Source organism: Palaemon carinicauda, chromosome 12, assembly GCF_036898095.1.
Source record: "Palaemon carinicauda isolate YSFRI2023 chromosome 12, ASM3689809v2, whole genome shotgun sequence".
Taxonomy (NCBI): domain Eukaryota; kingdom Metazoa; phylum Arthropoda; class Malacostraca; order Decapoda; family Palaemonidae; genus Palaemon; species Palaemon carinicauda.
The window spans coordinates 53,781,893-53,801,892 of record NC_090736.1 but is presented as its reverse complement, the minus strand read 5'-3'; the positions used below and the strand labels follow the sequence as shown (position 1 = coordinate 53,801,892).

The following is a 20,000-nucleotide window of genomic DNA, read 5'->3' as shown; positions in this document are numbered from 1 at the left end:
TATATATATATATATATATATATGTATATATATATATATATATATATATATATATATATATTTATGTATATACATACAGCATATGCAATGCTTGCTTACCAGAATCCATGAAGTATTACACGAGGTTGGGGTCAATGTAAATTGAAGAAAGACAAAGATGATGAAAACGGAATATGCAATGAAGATGAAATATCATTGGAAGGAGAAAGTGTTAATTAAGAGAAATCATTCAAATATTTAAAAACTATGATCTCTAATACAGGGTCTCCAGAATTATAGTTTATTGAAAGATTAAAGAAAGCAAATCAGACAATGGCTAGGTTGAGTAAAATTTGTAAAATCAAATCACCTTAAGTTACATATAAAAATCAGACTATATATTAGTTTATTGAGATCGGTACTACTTTATGGACATGAGTCGCGGTATGCCAATGAAACAATATCCAACAGATTTTTTAGATTTTTGAACAAAGTCCTAAGAAAGGATATTGGGAGTTAAATGGCAGGACAGGATTAAAAATTAAACTATAAGAGAGATTACTCGAGTGCCATATGTGGATGAGATCATGGTGAGTGGTAGAGGGTGTACCACCTGTGTCACACGATCGTACATAGTAACGACATTTCTCTTTTTTGTATATATTACCCTTTGTATCTTTGCTCTTCCTTCGCACTGACAGAAACTTGTATCAACCTGTCTGCCTACTTCATTGTTAACTGTTAACAGAACCGGTTGTTGGTTTGACAAGAAATAGCATGTTTGTATTTTGTGACCTTCTTACCGGGACCTAGTGTGTATATATACTCGATGTGTTGTAATATAATTACTCAGTTGCATTCATCTCGCCTTTGACTCACAACCTGCTCTTGACCCGTCACATTAGCGACCTCGGAGGTCGGATCGCTCCTCCCGCCTTCCTCCCCTCACTGTTACTATAGCGGACTCCACGGAAGTTGGTGCTACCCCATTTAAACTTTCGTCGATCGGCAGCGGAGATGCGTTTGCTTGGTTTGAGAGCGCAGAAGTCCAGTTCCGCATCAAGAGCTTGACTCACTCAACCACCAAAGCAGATAATGTTTTCGCGGCTATACCCAAGGACACCTTCCCAGAAATCTCCGACTGGCTTTGTGAAGCCCTCAAAACATACCTTCGGCAGCAGTACTCGCTGTCGTCAGCTGCCCGTATAGCAAAGCTTTTGCAGCACTCTCAACAACTGTTGGGGCACCAAAGGGCATCGCTCTTCCTCAGAGAAATGACCAGTATCGCTCGTCTGCACCTTGCTGCACACGACTCTCCTCGTGAGGTGAACCTACTTCGTGCCCTTTGGGTACGCCGTTCACCAGGACCTGTGCGCCCTGCCATACCCTATGTTGATAGTTTACCCATAAAGGACTTGATGACTAAACCCGACACCCGTATGGACAGATATTGGGTTGGTTTCAAGGCTTCCTTTATACCTGTTAAGGTGACTTGGACAGATAGTGGGTTGATTTCATGGTTTCCTTTTCCCCTGTTAAGGTATCTTGGACAGATACTGGGTTGATTTTATGGCTTCCTTTTCACCTGTTTAGATGTCTCGGATTGATAGTGGGTTGATCTCATAACTTCATTTACATCTGTTAAGGTGTCTTGGAAAGATAGTGGGTTGATTCCATGGTTTCCTTTTCCCCTGTGAAGGTATATTGACTGGGTTGATTTTATGGCTTCCTTTTTACCTGTTAAGATGTCTCGGACAGATATTGGGTTGATTTCATAGCTTCCTTTTCATCTGTTAAGGTGTCTTGGACAGATAGTATGTTGATTTCATGGCTTCCTTTTCACACGCCAAGGTGTCCTGGACAGATAGAGAGTTGATTTCATGGTTTCCTTTCCACCTGTTAAGGTGTCTTGGACAGATAGTGGGTTTATGTCATGGCTTCCTTTTCACTTGTAGAGGTGTGTTGGACAGATAGTGGGTTGATTTCATGGCTTCCTTTGTACCTGATAAGCTGTCCTGGACAGATAGTGGATAGATTTTATGGCTTCCTTTTCACCTATTAAGGTGTCTTGGACAGATAGTGGGTTGATTTCATGGCTTTCTTTCTCACCTGTTAAGGTGTTTTGGATAGATAGTGGGTTGATTTCATAGCTTCCTTTTCACCTGTTAAGGTGTCTCGGACAGGGAGTAAGTTGATTTCATTTATTCCCTTTCACTCTTTAAGGTGTCTTGGACAGATAGTGGGCGGATTTCATTGCTTCCGTTTCACTCTTTAAGATGTCTTGGACAGATAGTTGGTTGATTTCATTACTTCCGTTTCACCTGTTAGGGTGTCATGGAAAGATAGTGGATTGATTTCATGTATTCTTTGTTTAGGTGTCTTGGACATATAGTGTGTTGATTTCGTGGCTTCCTTTTCACCTGTTGATGTGTTTTGGACTGATAGTGGGATGATTTCATGGCTTCCTTTTCACCTGTTGACGTTTCTTGGACAGATAGTGGGTTGATTTCATGGCTTTATTTTCACTAATTAAGGAGTCTTGGACAGATAGTGGGTTAATTTCATGGCTTTCTTTTCACCTGTCAAGGTGTCTTGGACAGATAGTGGGTTGATTTCATAGCCTCCATTCACCGGTTAAGATGTCTTGGACAGATAGTGGGTTGATTTCATGGCTTCTTTTTCACTAGTTGAAGTGCCTTGAACCGATAATGAGTTGATTTCCTGGCTTCCTTTTCAATAGTTAAGGTGTTTTGGACGAGTAGTGGATTAATTTCATGGCTTCCTTTTCATTTGTTAAGGTGTCTTAGAATGATGGTGGGTTTATTTCATGGTTCCTTTTCCCTTGTTAAGGTATCTTGTCTGGGTTGATTTTATGGCTTCCTTTTCACCTGTTAAGATGTCTTGGACAGATATTGGGTTGATTTCATAGCTTCCTTTTCATCTGTTGAGGTGTCTTGGACAAATAGTTGGCTGATTTTATGGTTTCCTTTTCACCTGCTAAGGTGTCTTGGAGAGATAGTGGGTTGATTTCATGTCTTTCTTTTGACCTGTCAAAGTGTTTTGGACAGATAGTGGGTTGATTTCATGGCTTCCTTTTCTCCTGTCAAGGTGTCCTGGACAGATAGTGAGTTGATTTCATGGCTTCCTTTCCACCTGTTAAGGTGTCTTGGACAGACAGTGGGTTGATTTCATGGCTTCATTCTCACCTGTAATGGTGTGTTGGAGAGATAGTTGGTTAATTTCATGGCTTCCTTTGTACCTGTTAAGGTGCCCTGGACAGATAGTGGGTTGATTTTAAGGCTTCCTTTTCACCTAGTAAGGTGTCTTGGAAAGATATTGGGTTGATTTTATAGCTTCCTATTCACCTGTTAAGTAGTCTTGGACAGATAGTGGGTTGATTACATGGCTTCCATTTCACCTGTTAAGGTTTCTCGGACAGAGAGTGGGTTGATTTCATGGCTTCCTTTTCACCCGTTAAGGTGTATTGAACAGACATTGGCTTGATTTCATTGCTTTCTTTTCACCGGTTAAAGTGTCTTGGACAGATAGTGGGTTGATTTCAATGCTTTCATTTCACCTGTTAGGGTGTCATGGACAGATAGTGGGATGATTGCATGGTTTCCTTTTCACTAGTTAAGGTGTCTTGGATAGATAATGAGTTGATTTCATGGCTTCCTTTTCACTTGTTAAAGTGTCTTGGACATATAGTGGGTTGATTTTATGGCTTCCTTTTCACCTGTTAATGTGTCTTGGACAGATAGTGGGTTGATTTAATGGTTTCCTTTTCACCTGCTAAGGTGTCTCGAACAGAAAGTGTGCTGATTTCATGGCTTCCTTTTCACTAGTTAAAGTGTATTTGACAGAGAGTGGATTGATTTCATGGCTTCCTTTTCATCTGTTAGGGTGCCATGAACAGATAGTGGGTTGCTTTCACGGCTTCCTTTTCACCTATTAAGGTGTCTTGGACAGATAGTGGGTTGATTTCATGGCTTCCTTTTAACCAATTAAGGTGTCTTTTACAGATAGTGTGTTGATTTATTGCTTCCTTTTCAACTGGTAAGGTGTCTTGGACAGATAGTGGGTTGATTTCATGGCTTCCTTTTCACCTGTTAAGGTGTCTTGTACAGATAGTGGGTTGATTTCGTAGCTTCCTTTTCACCTGTTAAGGTGTTATGGACAGATAGTGGGTTGATTTCATAGCTTCCTTTTCACCATTTACGGTGTCTTGGACAGATAGTGGGATGATTTCATAGCCTCCTTTTCACCTGTTAAGATTTCTTGGACAGATAGTGGGTTGATTTCATGGCATCCTTTTCACCTGTTAAGGTGTATTGGAAAGATAGTGGGTTAATTTCATGGCTTCCTTTTGCCTGTTAATATGTCCGGGACAGATAGTGGGTTGATTTCATAGCATCCTTTTCACCTGGTATGGTGTCTTGGACAGATAGCGGGAAGATTTCATAGCTTCCTTTTCACCTGTTAAGGTGTCTTGGACAGATAGTGGGTTGATTTCATAGCTTCCGTTCCACCTGTTAAGGTTTTTTGGACAGATAGTGGGTTGATTTTGTGGCTTCCTTTGTACCTGATAAGGTGTCCTGGACAGATAGTGGGTTGATATTATGGCTTCCTTTTCACCTATTAAGGTGTCTTGGACAGATAGTGGGTTGGTTACATGGCTTCCTTTGTACCTGTTAAGGTGTCATGGACAGATAGTTGGTTGATTTCATGGTTTCCTTTTCCCCTGTTAAGGTATCTTGGACAGATACTGGGTTGCTTTCATGGCTTCCTTTTCACCTGTTTAGATGTCTCGGACAGATAGTGGGTTGATTTCATAGCTTCATTTTCATCTGTTAAGGTATCTTGGACAGATAGTGGGTTGATTTCTTAGTTTCTTTTTCATCTGTTAAGGTGTCTTGGACACATAGTGGGTTGATTTCACAGCTTCCTTTTCACCTGTCAAGTTTTCTTGGACAGATAGTGGGTTGATTTCATGGCTTCCATTTCACCTGTCAAGGTGTCGTGGACGGTATGCAGACAATTCGTCGAAAGACAATTGGTAGAATGACAATTCGTCGAAAAGACAATTCATCGAAATGACAATTCGTCGAAATGACAATTCGTCGAAATGAAAATTCGTCGAAATGAATGGTTGTTTGAAATAGTTTCTGTTTTCAAGTATCTAATATCAAACATTTCACTATAACCCATGAGTTGAATGAAATTCATCAAGACCGAACGAGGAGCTAGAAAACTTTTGCATGAAGGTTTCTTACATAATTTATAAGAAACATTGTGATAAAACATACTGGAGATATGAAAAACGGAGTGAGTGTGGAGCAAGATCACAAACTATTAATGATATGATTCAAGGAAATCCTTCACGGCATTACCATCCGCCATATGGTACTCGAAATGCTGCCTTGAAAGTTGTAAATGAAATTAAGAAAGGGCTTGTGAAACCGATGACGTGACTGGCTGCATAGTATATAATGCAGCATGTAATATGCCTTTGAGTGTTGCAGGACCACTGCCCAAAAGAAATCTTCTCTTTTGAGAACAGTGAATAGGAAAACGTCTGTACAAGATGATGAAGACTTGAACGTTAGATAAGAGGTTAGAATTTTAAGTTGTCTGAAGACAAAAAGTGACTATTTATGGAACTGCTAGAAATTTGACCTTTCATCCCAAAACTGTACTTGGTTTTGTGATGGCACATTTGACTGCGCTCCAGTTAATTCACAGTTGTACACTATCCTTGCTCTTATTGCTAAAAATAAAACCTTACCATTGCTATACTTTTTGTCGGGATCAAAGAACGAAGAGACATATGACATTATTTTCACATTTATAAATCAAAGCCGAAGCTTGAAAGTTTCATCCATTATGATAGACTATGGACAATTCGACCAATTGTCATTCCGACGAATTGTCATTTCGACGAATTGTCATTTGACGAGTTGTCATTCTACCAATTATCTTTCGACCAGTAGTCAGGCTACCGTCCTGGACAGATAGTTGGTGGATTTCATGGTTTCATTTCCACCTGTTAAGGTGTCTTGGACAGATATTGTTTTGATTTCATGGCTTTCTTTGTACCATTTAAGGTGTCTTGGACAGATTGTGGGTTGATTTTTATGGTTCCCTTTTCCCCTGGTAAGGTATCTTGGACAGATACTGGGTAGATTTTATGACTTCCTTTTCCCCTGTTTAAATTTGTCTGTCAGATAGTGGGTTGATTTCATAGCTTCATTTTCATCTGTTAGGGTGTCTTGGACAGATAGCGGGTTGATTTCATGGTTTCCTTTTCCCCTAGTAAGGTGTCCTGGACAGATAGCGGGTTGATTTCAGGGCTTCCTTTTCACCTATCAAGGTGTCCTGGACAGATAGAGGATTGATTTCATGATTTCCTTTCCACCTGTTAAGGTGTCTTGGACAGATAGTGGGTTGATTTCATGGCTTTCTTTTCACCTGTTAAGGTGTGTTGGACAGATAGTGGGTTGATTATAAGGCTGCCTTTGTACCTGATAAGGTGTCCTGAACAGATAGTGGGTTGATTTTATGGCTTCCTTTTCACCTATTAAGGTGTCTTGGACAGATAGTGGGTTGATTTCATAGCTTCCTTTTCACCTGTTAAGGTGTTTTGGACAGATAGTTGGTTGATTTCATGGCTTCCTTTTCACCCGTTAAGGTATCTCGGACAGGGAGTGGGTTGATTTCATGGCTTCCTTTTTACTCTTTAAGGTGTCTTGGACAGATAGTGGGTGGATTTCATTGCTTCCGTTTCACTCTTCAAGGTGTCTTGGACAGATATTGGTTTGATTTCATTACTTGGGTTTCACCTGTTAGGGCGTCATGGACAGATAGTGGATTGATTTTCAACCTCTTTCCCGTCAAGTACCCCCTGAGATATAAGACCATTTACCAGTACCCCCCGGTAATCTGACATCGAACAAAATGGTAATTTAGTAACTAACTCAATGTACAATGGTACAACATAGGATATTATGAAATTATTCAAATTTTTATTACTTTATTGAGATGAAACATGAATATTCCAAGTATTTTACAGTGATACTACACATGCAGAAATGAAACAATATTTCCTTTATCAACCATTACTGAACTTCAGTGTGAAGGCTGTGCCTGTCTGTTACAAACAAGTTTCTCAATTCGAGGAGCAGTATTAGACAGGCACAATCGTAGGTCATGTTCCACATTAAGCCGTGATCGATGTTTGGTTTTCATGTTCATCAGCGTTGAAAATCCTTGCTCACACAGATAAGTACTAGGGAACATCAACAAAGAGTTCAGAACTACTTTAGATACAAGAGGGTAAATCTCACTCATTTTAGCCCAGAACTTGGTTAGGGAAAGTGTTTCAAATGCATCTTTTGCAACAGAGTCGTTCACCAACTCTAAGAACTCCTCTTGCATGTTATCTGGGAGAAGGTGCACATTCACAATGAAAGGATTTCTAATCAATTTTGATTCCAATTCACTCAATTCGGGGAAGTAAGACTGCAGCTCCATCCGCAGAGAAGCGAGATGTGATTGCACAAGTTGCATCACATCTTGTTTTCCAGTGTTTTGACTTTTATCAAGTGCCTCACCAAGGTGTTCAAACATGCTAAGATTTCCATCTTTGACCTTCCCTTCCCAAAGCTCCAGCTTCATGGTCAGTGACCTAAGTTTGTCCATGAAATCACTCACTGTGGCAAAACTGCCTTGGAGGGATAAGTTAAATGAGTTGAGGCGTAAGAATATGTCACTCAGGTAGGCCAGCTTCTGAAGCCACTGGCTGTCTGACAATTTCTTGGTGAACTCAAGTGACTTTGCCTTGTTGTCACATTTGAAGAATTCAGTGAGCTCCTCCTTTAGTGATTCTACTCTTGATACCACATTCCCCCTCGACAGCCAGCGAACCTCAGTGTGAAGGAGCAACACTTCTTCATCACTTCCAAACTCTTGGCACAGAAGGGAAAACAGTCTTGTATTTAGGGCGCTTGACTTGATGGCATTTACCATGTGCACAACATCATCCAGGACTAATTTTAAATCAGGTGGGAGAGTTTTGGATGCCAGGGCATATCTATGAAGCATGCAATGAAGATGCTTGGTTTCAGGATTCCCCTGATTCACTCTTCCTCGAAATCCTGATCGACGACCAAGCATTGCTGGTGCTCCGTCAGTTGTGCATGCACATACATTATTCCAAGACAGTCCTTCTTTCTCAAAAAACAATGAGACTTCATTGAAAATGTCTTCACCTCTAGTAGTCGTATTCAAGGTATGACAGAACAAAAACTCTTCCTTGAAATCTTGACCAGTGACGTATCGCACAAACACTAGGAGTTGTGCACAAGCAGCCACGTCAGTCGACTCGTCAAGCTGGATTGCAAATTTTCCAAAAGAGGCTTCCTTTAATTCAGCAATTACTTGTTGTTTGACATCCTCAGACATATCTACTATTCGTCGATGAACAGTATCATTTGAGAGAGGTACTGATGTGACCTTCTGCTCAGCATCACAACCAATAACACAACGTATTATATCTTTGCAGCAAGGAACTATCAACTTTTCTGCAATGTTGTGAGGTTTCTTTTCTTGTGCAATTCTCAGTGATACCATGTAGGATGCACGCAAACCAGCTTCATTTTGTTGCCTGAAATGTCCCGAACGATCGAAGCGTGCTCGCTTCAATCCCTCTTCCTTTTGCTTTAAGAAAGCAGCATTCTTGCTTATAAAACTTGGATGACAGCTGTTTAGATGGCGTTTGAGAAAGCTAGGCTTCATGCACTCCAGTGACAAAACTTTGTGGCATAATACACACTGTGGAAATTCAATCCCACTTTTGTTGATAGCAGTGAATCCATACTGAATGTAGCTTTCATCATACTGCCGTTTCTTTGCTGATGAGGCCATAATGATATCTGGAATTGTAGAAGAGGAACTTTTTTATAACCAAAGCTATATACACGTACGAGTATACTGTGAAATGCATGTATAATATTGCCAATGATAAAAGAATATTCAATACAGAATAAAAAAAAAAAAAACACGAACTAACCTCATTTAAGCAAACAAAAGGCGTTGGAGACAGGAGCAACAACTACGATGTGCATCAGTGTCTGTTGGCTAGCTGAGTGAGCTGACTGTCCAGTGTCTACGTAACCGTCCCCCACCCTCACTCACGTTGCTGTTTGAAATTGAACCGACACGATATGGCGCGCCCCTCCGTCACACACACACACACACACACACACACACACACACACTCTCTCTCTCTCTCTCTCTCTCTCTCTCTCTCTCTCTGAGCAGATGTAACTATCTAAAAAAAAAATTTTCGTCAGCCATCTAAGTACCCCTTGGAATCTGGTTTTGAACCCCTGGGGGTTCGCGAACCCCAGGTTGAGAACCCCTGAAGGTGTCTTGGACAGCTAGTGTATTGATTTCGTAGCTTCCTTTTCACCTGTTAATTTGTTTTGGACAGTTAGTGGGATGGTTTCATGGCTTCCTTTTCCCTTGTTAAGGTGTCTTGGACAGATAGAGGGTTAATTTCATGGCTTCCTATTCACCTGTTGAGGTGTCTTGGACAGATATTGGGTTGATTTCATGGCTTCCTCTTCACTAATTAAGGTGTCTTGGACAGATAGTGTGTTAATTTCATGGCTTTCTTTTACCCTGTTAAGTTGTCTTGGACAGATAGTGGGTTGATTTCATGGCTTCCTTTCACCGGTTAAGGTGTCTTGGACAGATAGTTGGTTGATTTTATGGCTTCCTTTTCATTTGTTAAGGTGTCTTGGACAGATAGTGGGTTGATTTCATGTTTCCTTTTCCCCTGTTTAGGTATCTTGGACAGATACTGGGTTGATTTCAGGGCTTACTTTTCACCTGTTTGGATGTCTCGGACAGATGGTGGGTTGATTGCATAACTTCATTTTCATCTGTTAAGGTATCTTGGACAGCTAGTGGGTTGATTTCATGGTTTCTTTTTCCCCGGTTAAGGTGTCTTGGACACATAGAGGGTTGATTACACTGCTTTCTTTTCCCCTGTCAAGGTGTCTTGGGCAGATAGTGGGTTGATTTCATGGCTTCCTTTTCACCTGTTAAGGTGTCCTGGACAGATAGTGGGTTGATTTCATGGTTTCATTTCCACCTGTTAAGGTGTCTTGGACAGATATTGTTTTGATCTCATGGCTTCCTTTGTACCTGTTTAGATGTCTTGGACAGATAGTGGGTTGATTTCATAACTTCCTTTCCACCTGTTAAGGTGTCTTGGATAGATAGTGGGTTGATTTCATGGCTTCCTTTTCACCTGTTAAGGTGTGTTGGACAGATAGTGGGTTGATTTTATGGCTTCCTTTGTACCTGATAAGGTGTCTTGGACAGATAGTGGGTTGATTTCATAGCTTCCCTTTCACCTGTTAAGGTGTCTTGGACAGATAGTTGGTTGATTTCATGGCTTCCTTTTCACCTGTTAAGGTGTCTTGTACAGATAGTGGGTTGATTTCATGACTTCCTTTTCACCAGTTAAGGTGTCTCGCATAGGGAGTGGGTTGATTTCATGGCTTCCTTTTCACTCTTCAAGGTGTCTTGGACAGATAGTGGGTGGATTTCATTGCTTCCATTTCACTCTTCAAGGTGTCTTGGACAGATAGTGGGTTGATTTCATTACTTCTGTTTCACCTCTGAGGGTGTCTTGGACAGATAGTGGATTGATTTCATGGCTCCTTTTCACTAGTTAAGATGTTTTGGACGAGTAGTGGGTTGATTTCATGGTTTCCTTTTCATTTGTTAAGGTGTCTTGAACAGATAGTGGGTTGATTTCATGGTTTCCTTTTCCCCTGTTAAGGTATCTTGACTGGGTTGATTTTAAACCTTCCTTTTCACCTGTTAAGATGTCTCGGATAGATAGGGGGTTGATTTCATAGCTTCCTTTTCATCTGTTAAGGTGTCTTGGACAGATAGTGGGCTAATTTTATGGATTCCTTTTGACCTGCTAAGGTGTCTTGGACAGATAGTGGGTTGGTTTCACAGCTTCCTTTCCACCTGTTAGGGTGTCTTGGACAGATAGTGGGTTGATTTCATGGCTTCCTTTGTGCCTGTTAAGGTGTCCTGGACAGATAGTGGGTTGATTTTATGGCTTTCTTTTCCCAAGTTAAGGTGTCTTGGAAAGATAGTGGGTTGATTTCATAGCTTCCTTTTCATATATTAACGTGTCTTGGACAGATGGTGGGTTGATTTCATTGCTTCCTTTTCACCTGTTAAGGTTTGTTGGACAGATAGTGGGTTGATTTCATGTCTTCCTTTTCACCTGTTAAGGTGTCCTGGACAGTTGTGGGTTGATTTTATGGCTTCCTTTTCCCTAGTTAAGGTGTCTTGGAAAGATAGTGGGTTGATTTCATAGCTTCCTTTTCACATATTAAGGTGTCTTTGACAGATAGTGGGTTGATTTCATGGCTTCCTTTTTACATGTTAAGGTGTCTTTGACAGATAGTGGGTTGATTTTATGGCTTCCATTTCACCTTTTAAGGTGTGTCGGACAGTGAGTGCGTTGATTTCATAGCATTCTTTTCACCTGTTAGGGTGTCTTGGCCAGATAGCAGGAATATTTCCTAGCTTCCTTTTCACCTATTAAGGTGTCTGGGACAGATAGTGGGTTGATTTCATAGCCTCCTTTCCACATGTTAAGGTTTTTTGGACAGATAGTGGGTCGATTTTATGGCTTTTTTGTACCTGATAAGGTGTCCTGGACAGATAGTGGGTTGATATTATGGCTTCCTTTTCACCTATTAAGGTGTCTTGGACAGATTGTGGGTTGGTTACATGGCTTCCTTTGTACCTGTTAAGGTGTCATGGACAGATAGTTGGTTGATTTCATGGCTTCCTTTTCCCCTGTTAAGGTATCTTGGACAGATACTGGGTTGCTTTCATGGCTTCCTTTTCACCTGTTTAGATGTCTCGGACAGATAGTGGGTTGATTTCATAACTTCATTTTCATCTGTTAGGGGATCTTGGACAGATAGTGGGTTGATTTCATAGTTTCTTTTTCATCTGTTAAGGTGTCTTGGACACATACTGGGTTGATTTCACGGCTTCCTTTTCACCTGTCAAGCTGTGTTGAACAGATAGTGGGTGTATTTCATGGCTTCCTTTTCACCTGTCAAGGTGTCGTGGGCGGTATGCAGACAATTCGTCGAAAGACAATTGGTAGAATGACAGTTCGTCGAATGACAATTTGCCGAAAAGACAATTCGTCGAAATGACAATTCGTCGAAATGACAATTCGTCGAAATGAATGGTAGTTTGAAATAATTTCTGTTTTCAAGTATCTAATATCAAACATTTCACTATAACCCATGAGTTAAATGAAATTCATCAAGACCGAACGAGGAGCTAGAAAACTTTTGCATGAAGGTTTCTTACATAATTGATAAGAAACATTGTGATAAAACATACTGGAGATGTGAAAAACGGAGTGAGTTTGGAGCAAGATCACAAACTATTAATGATATGATTCAAGGAAATCCTTCACGGCATTACCATCCGCCATATGATACTCGAAATGCTGCCTTGAAAGTTGTAAATGAAATTAAGAAAGGGCTAGTGAAACCGATGAAGTGACTGGCTGCATAGTATATAATGCAGCATGTAATATGCCTTTGAGTGTTGCAGGACCACTGCCCAAAAGAAATCTTCTCTTTTGAGAACAGTGAATAGGAAAACGTCTGTACAAGATGATGAAGACTTAAACGTTAGATAAGAGGTTAGAATTTTAAGTTGTCTGAAGACAAAAAAGGGACTAGTTATGGAACTGCTAGAAATTTGACCTTTTATCCCATAACTGTACTTGGTTTTGTGATGGCACATTTGACTGCGCTCCAGTTAATTCACAGTTTTACACTAACCTTGCTCTTATTGCTAAAAATAAAACCTTACCATTGCTATACTTTTTGTCGGGATCAAAGAACGAAGAGACATATGACATTATTTTCACATTTATAAATCAAAGTCGAAGCTTGAAAGTTTAATCCATTATGATAGACTATGGACAATTCGACCAATTGTCGTTTCGACAAATTGTCATTTCGACGAATTGTCATTCGACGAATTGTCATTCTACCAATTGTCTTTCGATTAGTAGTCAGGCTACCGTCCTGGAGAGAAAGTGGGTGGATTTCATGGTTTCATTTCCACCTGTTAAGGTGTCTTGGACAGATATTGTTTTGATTTCCTGGCTTTCTTTTTACCTGTTAAGGTGTCTTGGACAGATTGTGGGTTGATTTTTATGGTTCCCTTTTCCCCTGTTAAGGTATCTTGGACAGATACTGGGTAGATTTCATGGCTTCCTTTCCACCTGTTTAAATGTGTCTGTCAGATAGTGGGTTGATTTAATAGCTTCATTTTCAGCTGTTAGGGTGTCTTGGACAGATAGCGGGTTGATTTCAGGGCTTCCTTTTCACCTAGTAAGGTGTCTTGGACAGATAGCGGGTTGATTTCAGGGCTTCCTTTTCACCTCTCAAGGTGTCCTGGACAGATAGAGGGTTGATTTCATGGTTTCCTTTCCAACTGTTAAAGTGTCTTGGACAGATAGTGGGTTGATTTCATGGCCTCCTTTTCATCTGTTAAAGTGTGTTGGACAGATAGTGGGTTGATTTCAGGGCTTCCTTTTCACCTCTCAAGGTGTCCTGGACAGATAGAGGATTGATTTCATGGTTTCCTTTCCACCTGTTGAGGTGTCTTGGACAGATAGTGGGTTGATTTATTGGCTTCCTTTTCACCTGTTAAGGTGTGTTGGACAGATAGTGGGTTGATTTTAAGGCTGCCTTTGTACCTGATAAGGTGTCCTGGACAGATAGTGGGTTGATTTTATGGCTTCCTTTTCACCTATTAAGGTGTTTTGGACAGATAGTGGGTTGATTTCATAGCTTCCTTTTCACCTGTTAAAGTGTCTTGGACAGATAGTTGGTTGATTTCATGGCTTCCTTTTCACCTGTTAAGGTATCTCGGACAGGGAATGGGTTGATTTCATGGCTTCCTTTTCACTCTTTAAGGTGTCTTGGACAGATAGTGGGTGGATTTCATTGCTTCCGTTTCACTCTTCAAGGTGTCTTGGACAGATATTGGTTTGATTTCATTACTTGCGTTTCACCTGTTAAGGTGTCATGGACAGATAGTGGATTGATTTCATGGTTTTTTTTCACTTTTTAAGGTGTCTTGGACAGCTAGTGTATTGATTTTGTAACTTCTTTTTCACCTGTTAATTTGTTTTGTACAGTTAGTGGCATGATTTCATACCTTCCTTTTCCCCTGTTAAGGTGTCTTGGACAGATAGAAGGTTAATTTCATGGCTTCCTTTTCAATTGTTGAGGTGTCTTGAACAATTAGTGGGTTGATTTCATGGCTTCCTCATCACCAATTAAGGTGTCTTGGACAGATAGTGTGTTAATTTCATGGCTTTCTTTTCACCTGTTAAGTTGTCTTGGACAGATAGTGGGTTGATTTCATGGCTTCCTTTCACCGGTTAAGGTGTCTTGGACAGATAGTTGGTTGATTTTATGGCTTCCTTTTCATTAGTTAAGGTGCCTTGGACAGATAATGAGTTGATTTCCTGGCTTCCATTTCACTAGTTAAGGTGTTTTGGACGAGTAATGGGTTGATTTCATGGCTTCCTTTTCATTTGTTAAGGTGTCTTGGACAGATAGTGGGTTGATTTCATGGTTTCCTTTTCCTCTGTTAAGGTATCTTGGACAGATACTGGGTTGATTTTATGGCTTACTTTTCACCTGTTTAGATGTCTCGGACAGATAGTGGGTTGATTTCATAACTTCATTTTCATCTGTTAAGGTATCTTGGACAGCTAGTGGGTTGATTTCATGGTTTCTTTTTCCCCTGTTAAGGTGTCTTGGACACATAGTGGGTTGATTTCACTGCTTTCTTTTCCCCTGTCAAGGTGTCTTGGGCAGATAGTGGGTTGATTTCATGGCTTCCTTTTCACCTCTTAAGGTGTCCTGGACAGATTGTGGGTTGATTTCATGGTTTCATTTCCACCTGTTAAGGTGTCTTGGACAGATATTGTTTTGATCTCATGGCTTCCTTTGTACCTGTTTAGATGTCTCGGACAGATAGTGGGTTGATTTCATATTTTCCTTTCCACCTGTTAAGGTGTCTTGGACATATAGTGGGTTGATTTCATGGCTTCCTTTTCACCTGTTAAGGTGTGTTGGACAGATAGTGGGTTGATTTCATGGCTTCCTTTGTACCTGATAAGGTTTCCTGTTTCCTGTACAGATAGTGGGTTGATTTGATGGCTTTCTTTTCACCTATTAAGGTGTCTTGGACAGATAGTGGGTTGATTTCATAGCTTCCTTTTCACCTGTTAAGGTGTCTTGGACAGATAGTTTGTTGATTTCATGGCTTCCATTTCACCTGTTATGGTGTCTTGTACAGATAGTGGGTTGATTTCATAGCTTCCTTTTCACCCGTTAAGGTGTCTCGGACAGGGAGTGGGTTGATTTCATGGCTTCCTTTTCACTCTTTAAGGTGTCTTGGACAGATAGTGGCTGGATTTCATTGCTTCCATTTCACTCTTCAAGGTGTCTTGGACAGATAGTGGGTTGATTTCATTACTTCCGTTTCACCTGTGAGGGTGTCATGGACAGATAGTGGATTGATTTCATGGCTTCTTTTTCACTAGTTGAGGTGTCTTGGACAGATCATGTATTGATTTCGTAGCTTCTTTTTCACCTTTTAATTTGTTTTGGACAGATAGTGGGATGATTTCATAGCTTACTTTTCCCCTGTTAAGGTGTCTTGGACAGATAGTGTGTTGATTTCATGGCTTCCTTTTCACCTGTTAAGGTGTCTTGGACCTATATTGGGTTGATTTCATAGCTTCCTCTTCACTTATTAAGGTGTCTTGGACAGATAGTGTGTTAATTTCATGGCTTTCTTTTCCCCTGTTATGTTGTTTTGGACAGATAGTGGGTTGATTTCATGGCTTCCTTGCACCGGTTAAGGTGTCTTGGACAGATAGTTGGTTGATTTCATGGCTTCTTTTTCATTAGTCAAGGTGCCTTGGACAGATGATTAGTTGATTTCCTGGCTTCCTTTTCACTAGTTAAGGTGTTTTGGACGAGAAGTGGGTTGATTTCATGGCTTCCTTTTCATTTTTTTTAAGGTGTCTTGAACGGAGAGTGGGTTGATTTCATGGTTTCCTTTTCCCCTGTTAAGGTATCTTGACTGGGTTGATTTTAAACCTTCCTTTTCACCTGTTAAGATGTCTTGGACGGATATGGGGTTGATTTCATGGCTTCCTTTTCATCTGTTAAGGTGTCTTGGACAGATAGTGGGCTGATTTTATGGATTCCTTTTCACCTGCTAAGGTGTCTTGGACAGATAGTGGGTTGATTTCACGGCTTCCTTTTGACCTGTCAAGGTGTCTTGGACAGATAGTGGGTTGATTTCATGGCTTCTTTTTCACCTGTCAAGGTGTGTTGTACAGATAGTGGGTTGGTTTCATGGCTTCCTTTCCACCTGTTAAGGTGTCTTGGACAGATAGTGGGTTGATTTCATGGCTTCCTTTGTACCTGTTAAGGTGTCCTGGCCAGATAGTGGGTTGATTTTATGGCTTCCTTTTCCCAAGTTAAGGTGTCTTGGAAAATAGTGGGTTGATTTCATTGCTTCCTTTTCACCTGTTAAGGTGTCCTGGACAGATAGTGGGTTGATTTTATGGCTTCCTTTTCCCTAGTTAAGGTGTCTTGGAAAGATAGTGGGTTGATTTCATAGCTTCCTTTTCACATATTAAGGTGTCTATGACACATAGTGGGTTGATTTCATGGCTTCCTTTTCACCTATTAAGGTGTCTTTGACAGATAGTGGGTTGATTTTATGGCTTCCATTTCACCAGTTAAAGTGTCTCGGACAGGGAGTGGGTTGATTTCATGGCTTCATTTTATCCTGTTAAGGTGTCTTGAACAGACATTGGCTTGATTTCATTGCTTACTTTTCACCAGTTAAGGTGTCCCGGACAGATTGTGGGTTGATATCATTGCTTCCGTTTTACTTGTTAGGGTGTCAAGGACAGATAGTGGGTTGATTTCATAGTTTCCTTTTCCCTAGTTAAGGTGTCTTGGACATATAGTGGGTTGATTTCATGGCTTCCTTTTCACCAGTCAAGGTGTCTCGGACAGATAATGGGTTGGTTCCATGGGTTTCTTTTCATCTTTTAAGGTGTGTTGGACAGATAGTGGGTTTATTTCATGGCTTCCTTTTCACTAATCAAGGTGTCATGGACAGATAGTGGGTTGGTTTCATGGCTTCCTTTTCACCAGTTAAGGTGTCTTCGATAGATAGTGGGTTGATTTCATGGCTTCCTTTTCACCCCTTAAGGTGTCGTAGACATATAGTGGGTTGATTTCATGGCTTCCTTTTCAATAATTAAAGTGTCTTGGATAGACAATGAGTTGATTTCATGACTTCTTTTTCACTAGATAAGGTGTCTTGGACAGATAGTGGGTTGATTTCATGGCTTCCTTTTCACATGTTAACGTGTCTTGGACAGATAGTTGGATGATTTCATGGCTTCATTTTCACTAGTTATGGAGTCCTGGACAGATAGTGGGTTGATTTCATGGCTTACTTTTCACATGTTAAGGTGTCTTGGACAGATAGTGTGTTGATTTCATGGCTTCTTTTCACCTGTTAAGGTGTCTTGGACAGATAGTCGGTTGATTTCATGGTTTACTTTTCATCTGTTAAAGTGTCTCGGACAGATAGTGGGTTTATTTAATGGCTTCCTTTTCACTAGTTAAGGTGTCTTTGATAGAGAGTGGATTGATTTCATGGCTTCCTTTTCACCTTTTAGGGTGCATGAACAGATAGTGGGTTGCTTTCACGGCTCCCTTTTCACCTGTTGAGATGTCCTGGACAGATAGTGGGTTGATTTCATGGCTTCCTTTTCACCTATTAAGGTGTCTTGTACATATAGTGTGTCGATTTCATTGCTTCCTATTCACCTGTTAAGGTGTCCTGGACAGATAGTGGGTTTATGTCATGGCTTCCTTTTTACCTGTGAAGGTGTCTTGTACAGAGAGTGGCTGGATTTGATAGCTTCATTTTCACTTGTTAAGGCGTCTTGGACAGATAGTAGGTTGATTTCATAGGTTCCTTTTCACTTGTTAAGGTGTCTTGGACAGATAGTGGGTTAATTTCATGGCTGCCTTTCTACCTGTTAAGATGTCCTGGACAGAATATGGGTTGATTTTATAGCTTCTTTTTCACCTGTTAGGGTGTCTTGGACATATAGCTGGATGATCTCATAGCTTCCTTTTCACCTGTTAAGGTGTTTTGGACAGATAGTGGATTGATTTCATAGCTTCCTTTTCACATTTTAAGGTGTCTTGAACAGATAATGGGATGATTTCATGGCTTCCTTTTCACTTGTTAATGTGTCATGTACAGATAATGGGTTAATTTCATAGCTTCCTTTTCACCTGTTAAGGTGTCTTGGACAGATAGTTGGTTGATTTCCTTGCTTCCTTTCCACATGTTAAGATGTCTTGGACAGATAATGGGTTGATTTTATGGCTTCCTTTCCACCTGTTAAGGTGTCCTGGACAGATAGTGGGTTGACTTCATAGCTTCCTTTTCACTTGTTAAGGTGTCCTGGGCAATTAGTGTGTTGATTTCATGGCTTCCTTTTCACTTGTTAAGGTGTCTTGTACAGATATTTGGTTGATTTCATAGCTTCCTTTTCACCTGTTAAGGTGTATTGGACAGATAGTTGGTTGATTTCATAGCTTTCTTTTCACCTGTTAAGGTATCTTGGACATACAGTGGGTTGATTTCATAGCTTCCTTTTCACCCATTAAGGTGTCTTGGACAGATAGTGGGTTGCTTCTATAGCTTCTTTTTCACCTGTTAAGGTGTCTTGTGCAGATAGTGGGCTGATTTCATGCATTTGTTTTCACTAATTTTTTTTTTTTTTTTCATTCCTTCATTTTCCCGAGTTAAGATCTCTTGGACATTGTGGTTGGTTGATTTCTTGTCTTCTTTTTTACCGGTTAATTTGTCTTATATAGAATTTATTGGTTAATTTCCGGACTTGATTTTTCCTATTCGGGTGTGTTAGACAAAGTGGTGGGTTGATTACATGCCTTCCTTTCTCTTCTGTTAGGGTATTTTGGGCAAAGAATTGTTATGTTGAGTTAATTCCCACATTTTTTACCGATTAACGTGTTCATGGTTTGATTTCACACCTCTATTTTCACCAAATGATGTGTCTCTTATAGAGAATTGATAGTTTATTTCTTGCCTTCGTTAATACTAATTAAAGCATCTTGGAGGGAGAGTTAATGGGTTAATTTTACACCTTAATTTTCACCAATTAAGGTGTGTTTGACATAGTTGATAGGTTCCTTTCCTCTGAATATTATTTTCTTTTACTTAACTCATTCCTCATTCTCTTTTCGAGCTTGCTTAATTTACAACCATTTTTATTGCTGTTCCCAGATTAATTTTGTAATCTTGGGCGGCTTCTTCGCCTTGCACTGTATACTGCTACCAAGATTCTGTGAAGAAATAGATAAATAGTCAGGGTCTTTACCATGATTTTTATCATTATTAGTGTTGCTTCCATTCATCCCGGAATGATAGCAAAACATACTGTGGCAACAACGTGCCATAATTCTGAAGAGAAAACAGACCGACTAGACTTGGTGGAAAGGTCTTTATAAGAGTTTCCGGAATACTCCTTGTCCTCGAGTAATTGCGCAAACACAAGCGAGTCTTATCGCAAAGCTGCTCGCTATTTCGCAAAAAGAAAAATACTAAAATGGGCATAATGGCCCGAGGTTTTCTTCTCTCCCAGCCAATGAACTTCGCTTCAAAACCGTCGCAGTTGACGTTTGTAGAATTTAATCTTAACCAGGTTGGGAAGAGTTTTTTTCCGCTTCATTCCTCTCCCCTCTCCTCCCTCTCTCCCTCCCTTACCCTCTCCCCTACCCTACCATCTTCTCCCC

At 40.4% G+C, this 20,000-nt stretch overlaps 1 protein-coding gene across 1 annotated transcript; it reads right to left on the bottom strand.

The window, feature by feature from the left end:
* Positions 1-7,104: 7,104 nt before the first annotated feature.
* Positions 7,105-8,901, bottom strand: LOC137650818 (zinc finger BED domain-containing protein 5-like). The gene has a single exon (XM_068383975.1). It carries the CDS (start codon positions 8,899-8,901, stop codon positions 7,105-7,107), a length of 1,797 nt encoding a protein of 598 aa, XP_068240076.1.
* Positions 8,902-20,000: the final 11,099 nt, after the last annotated feature.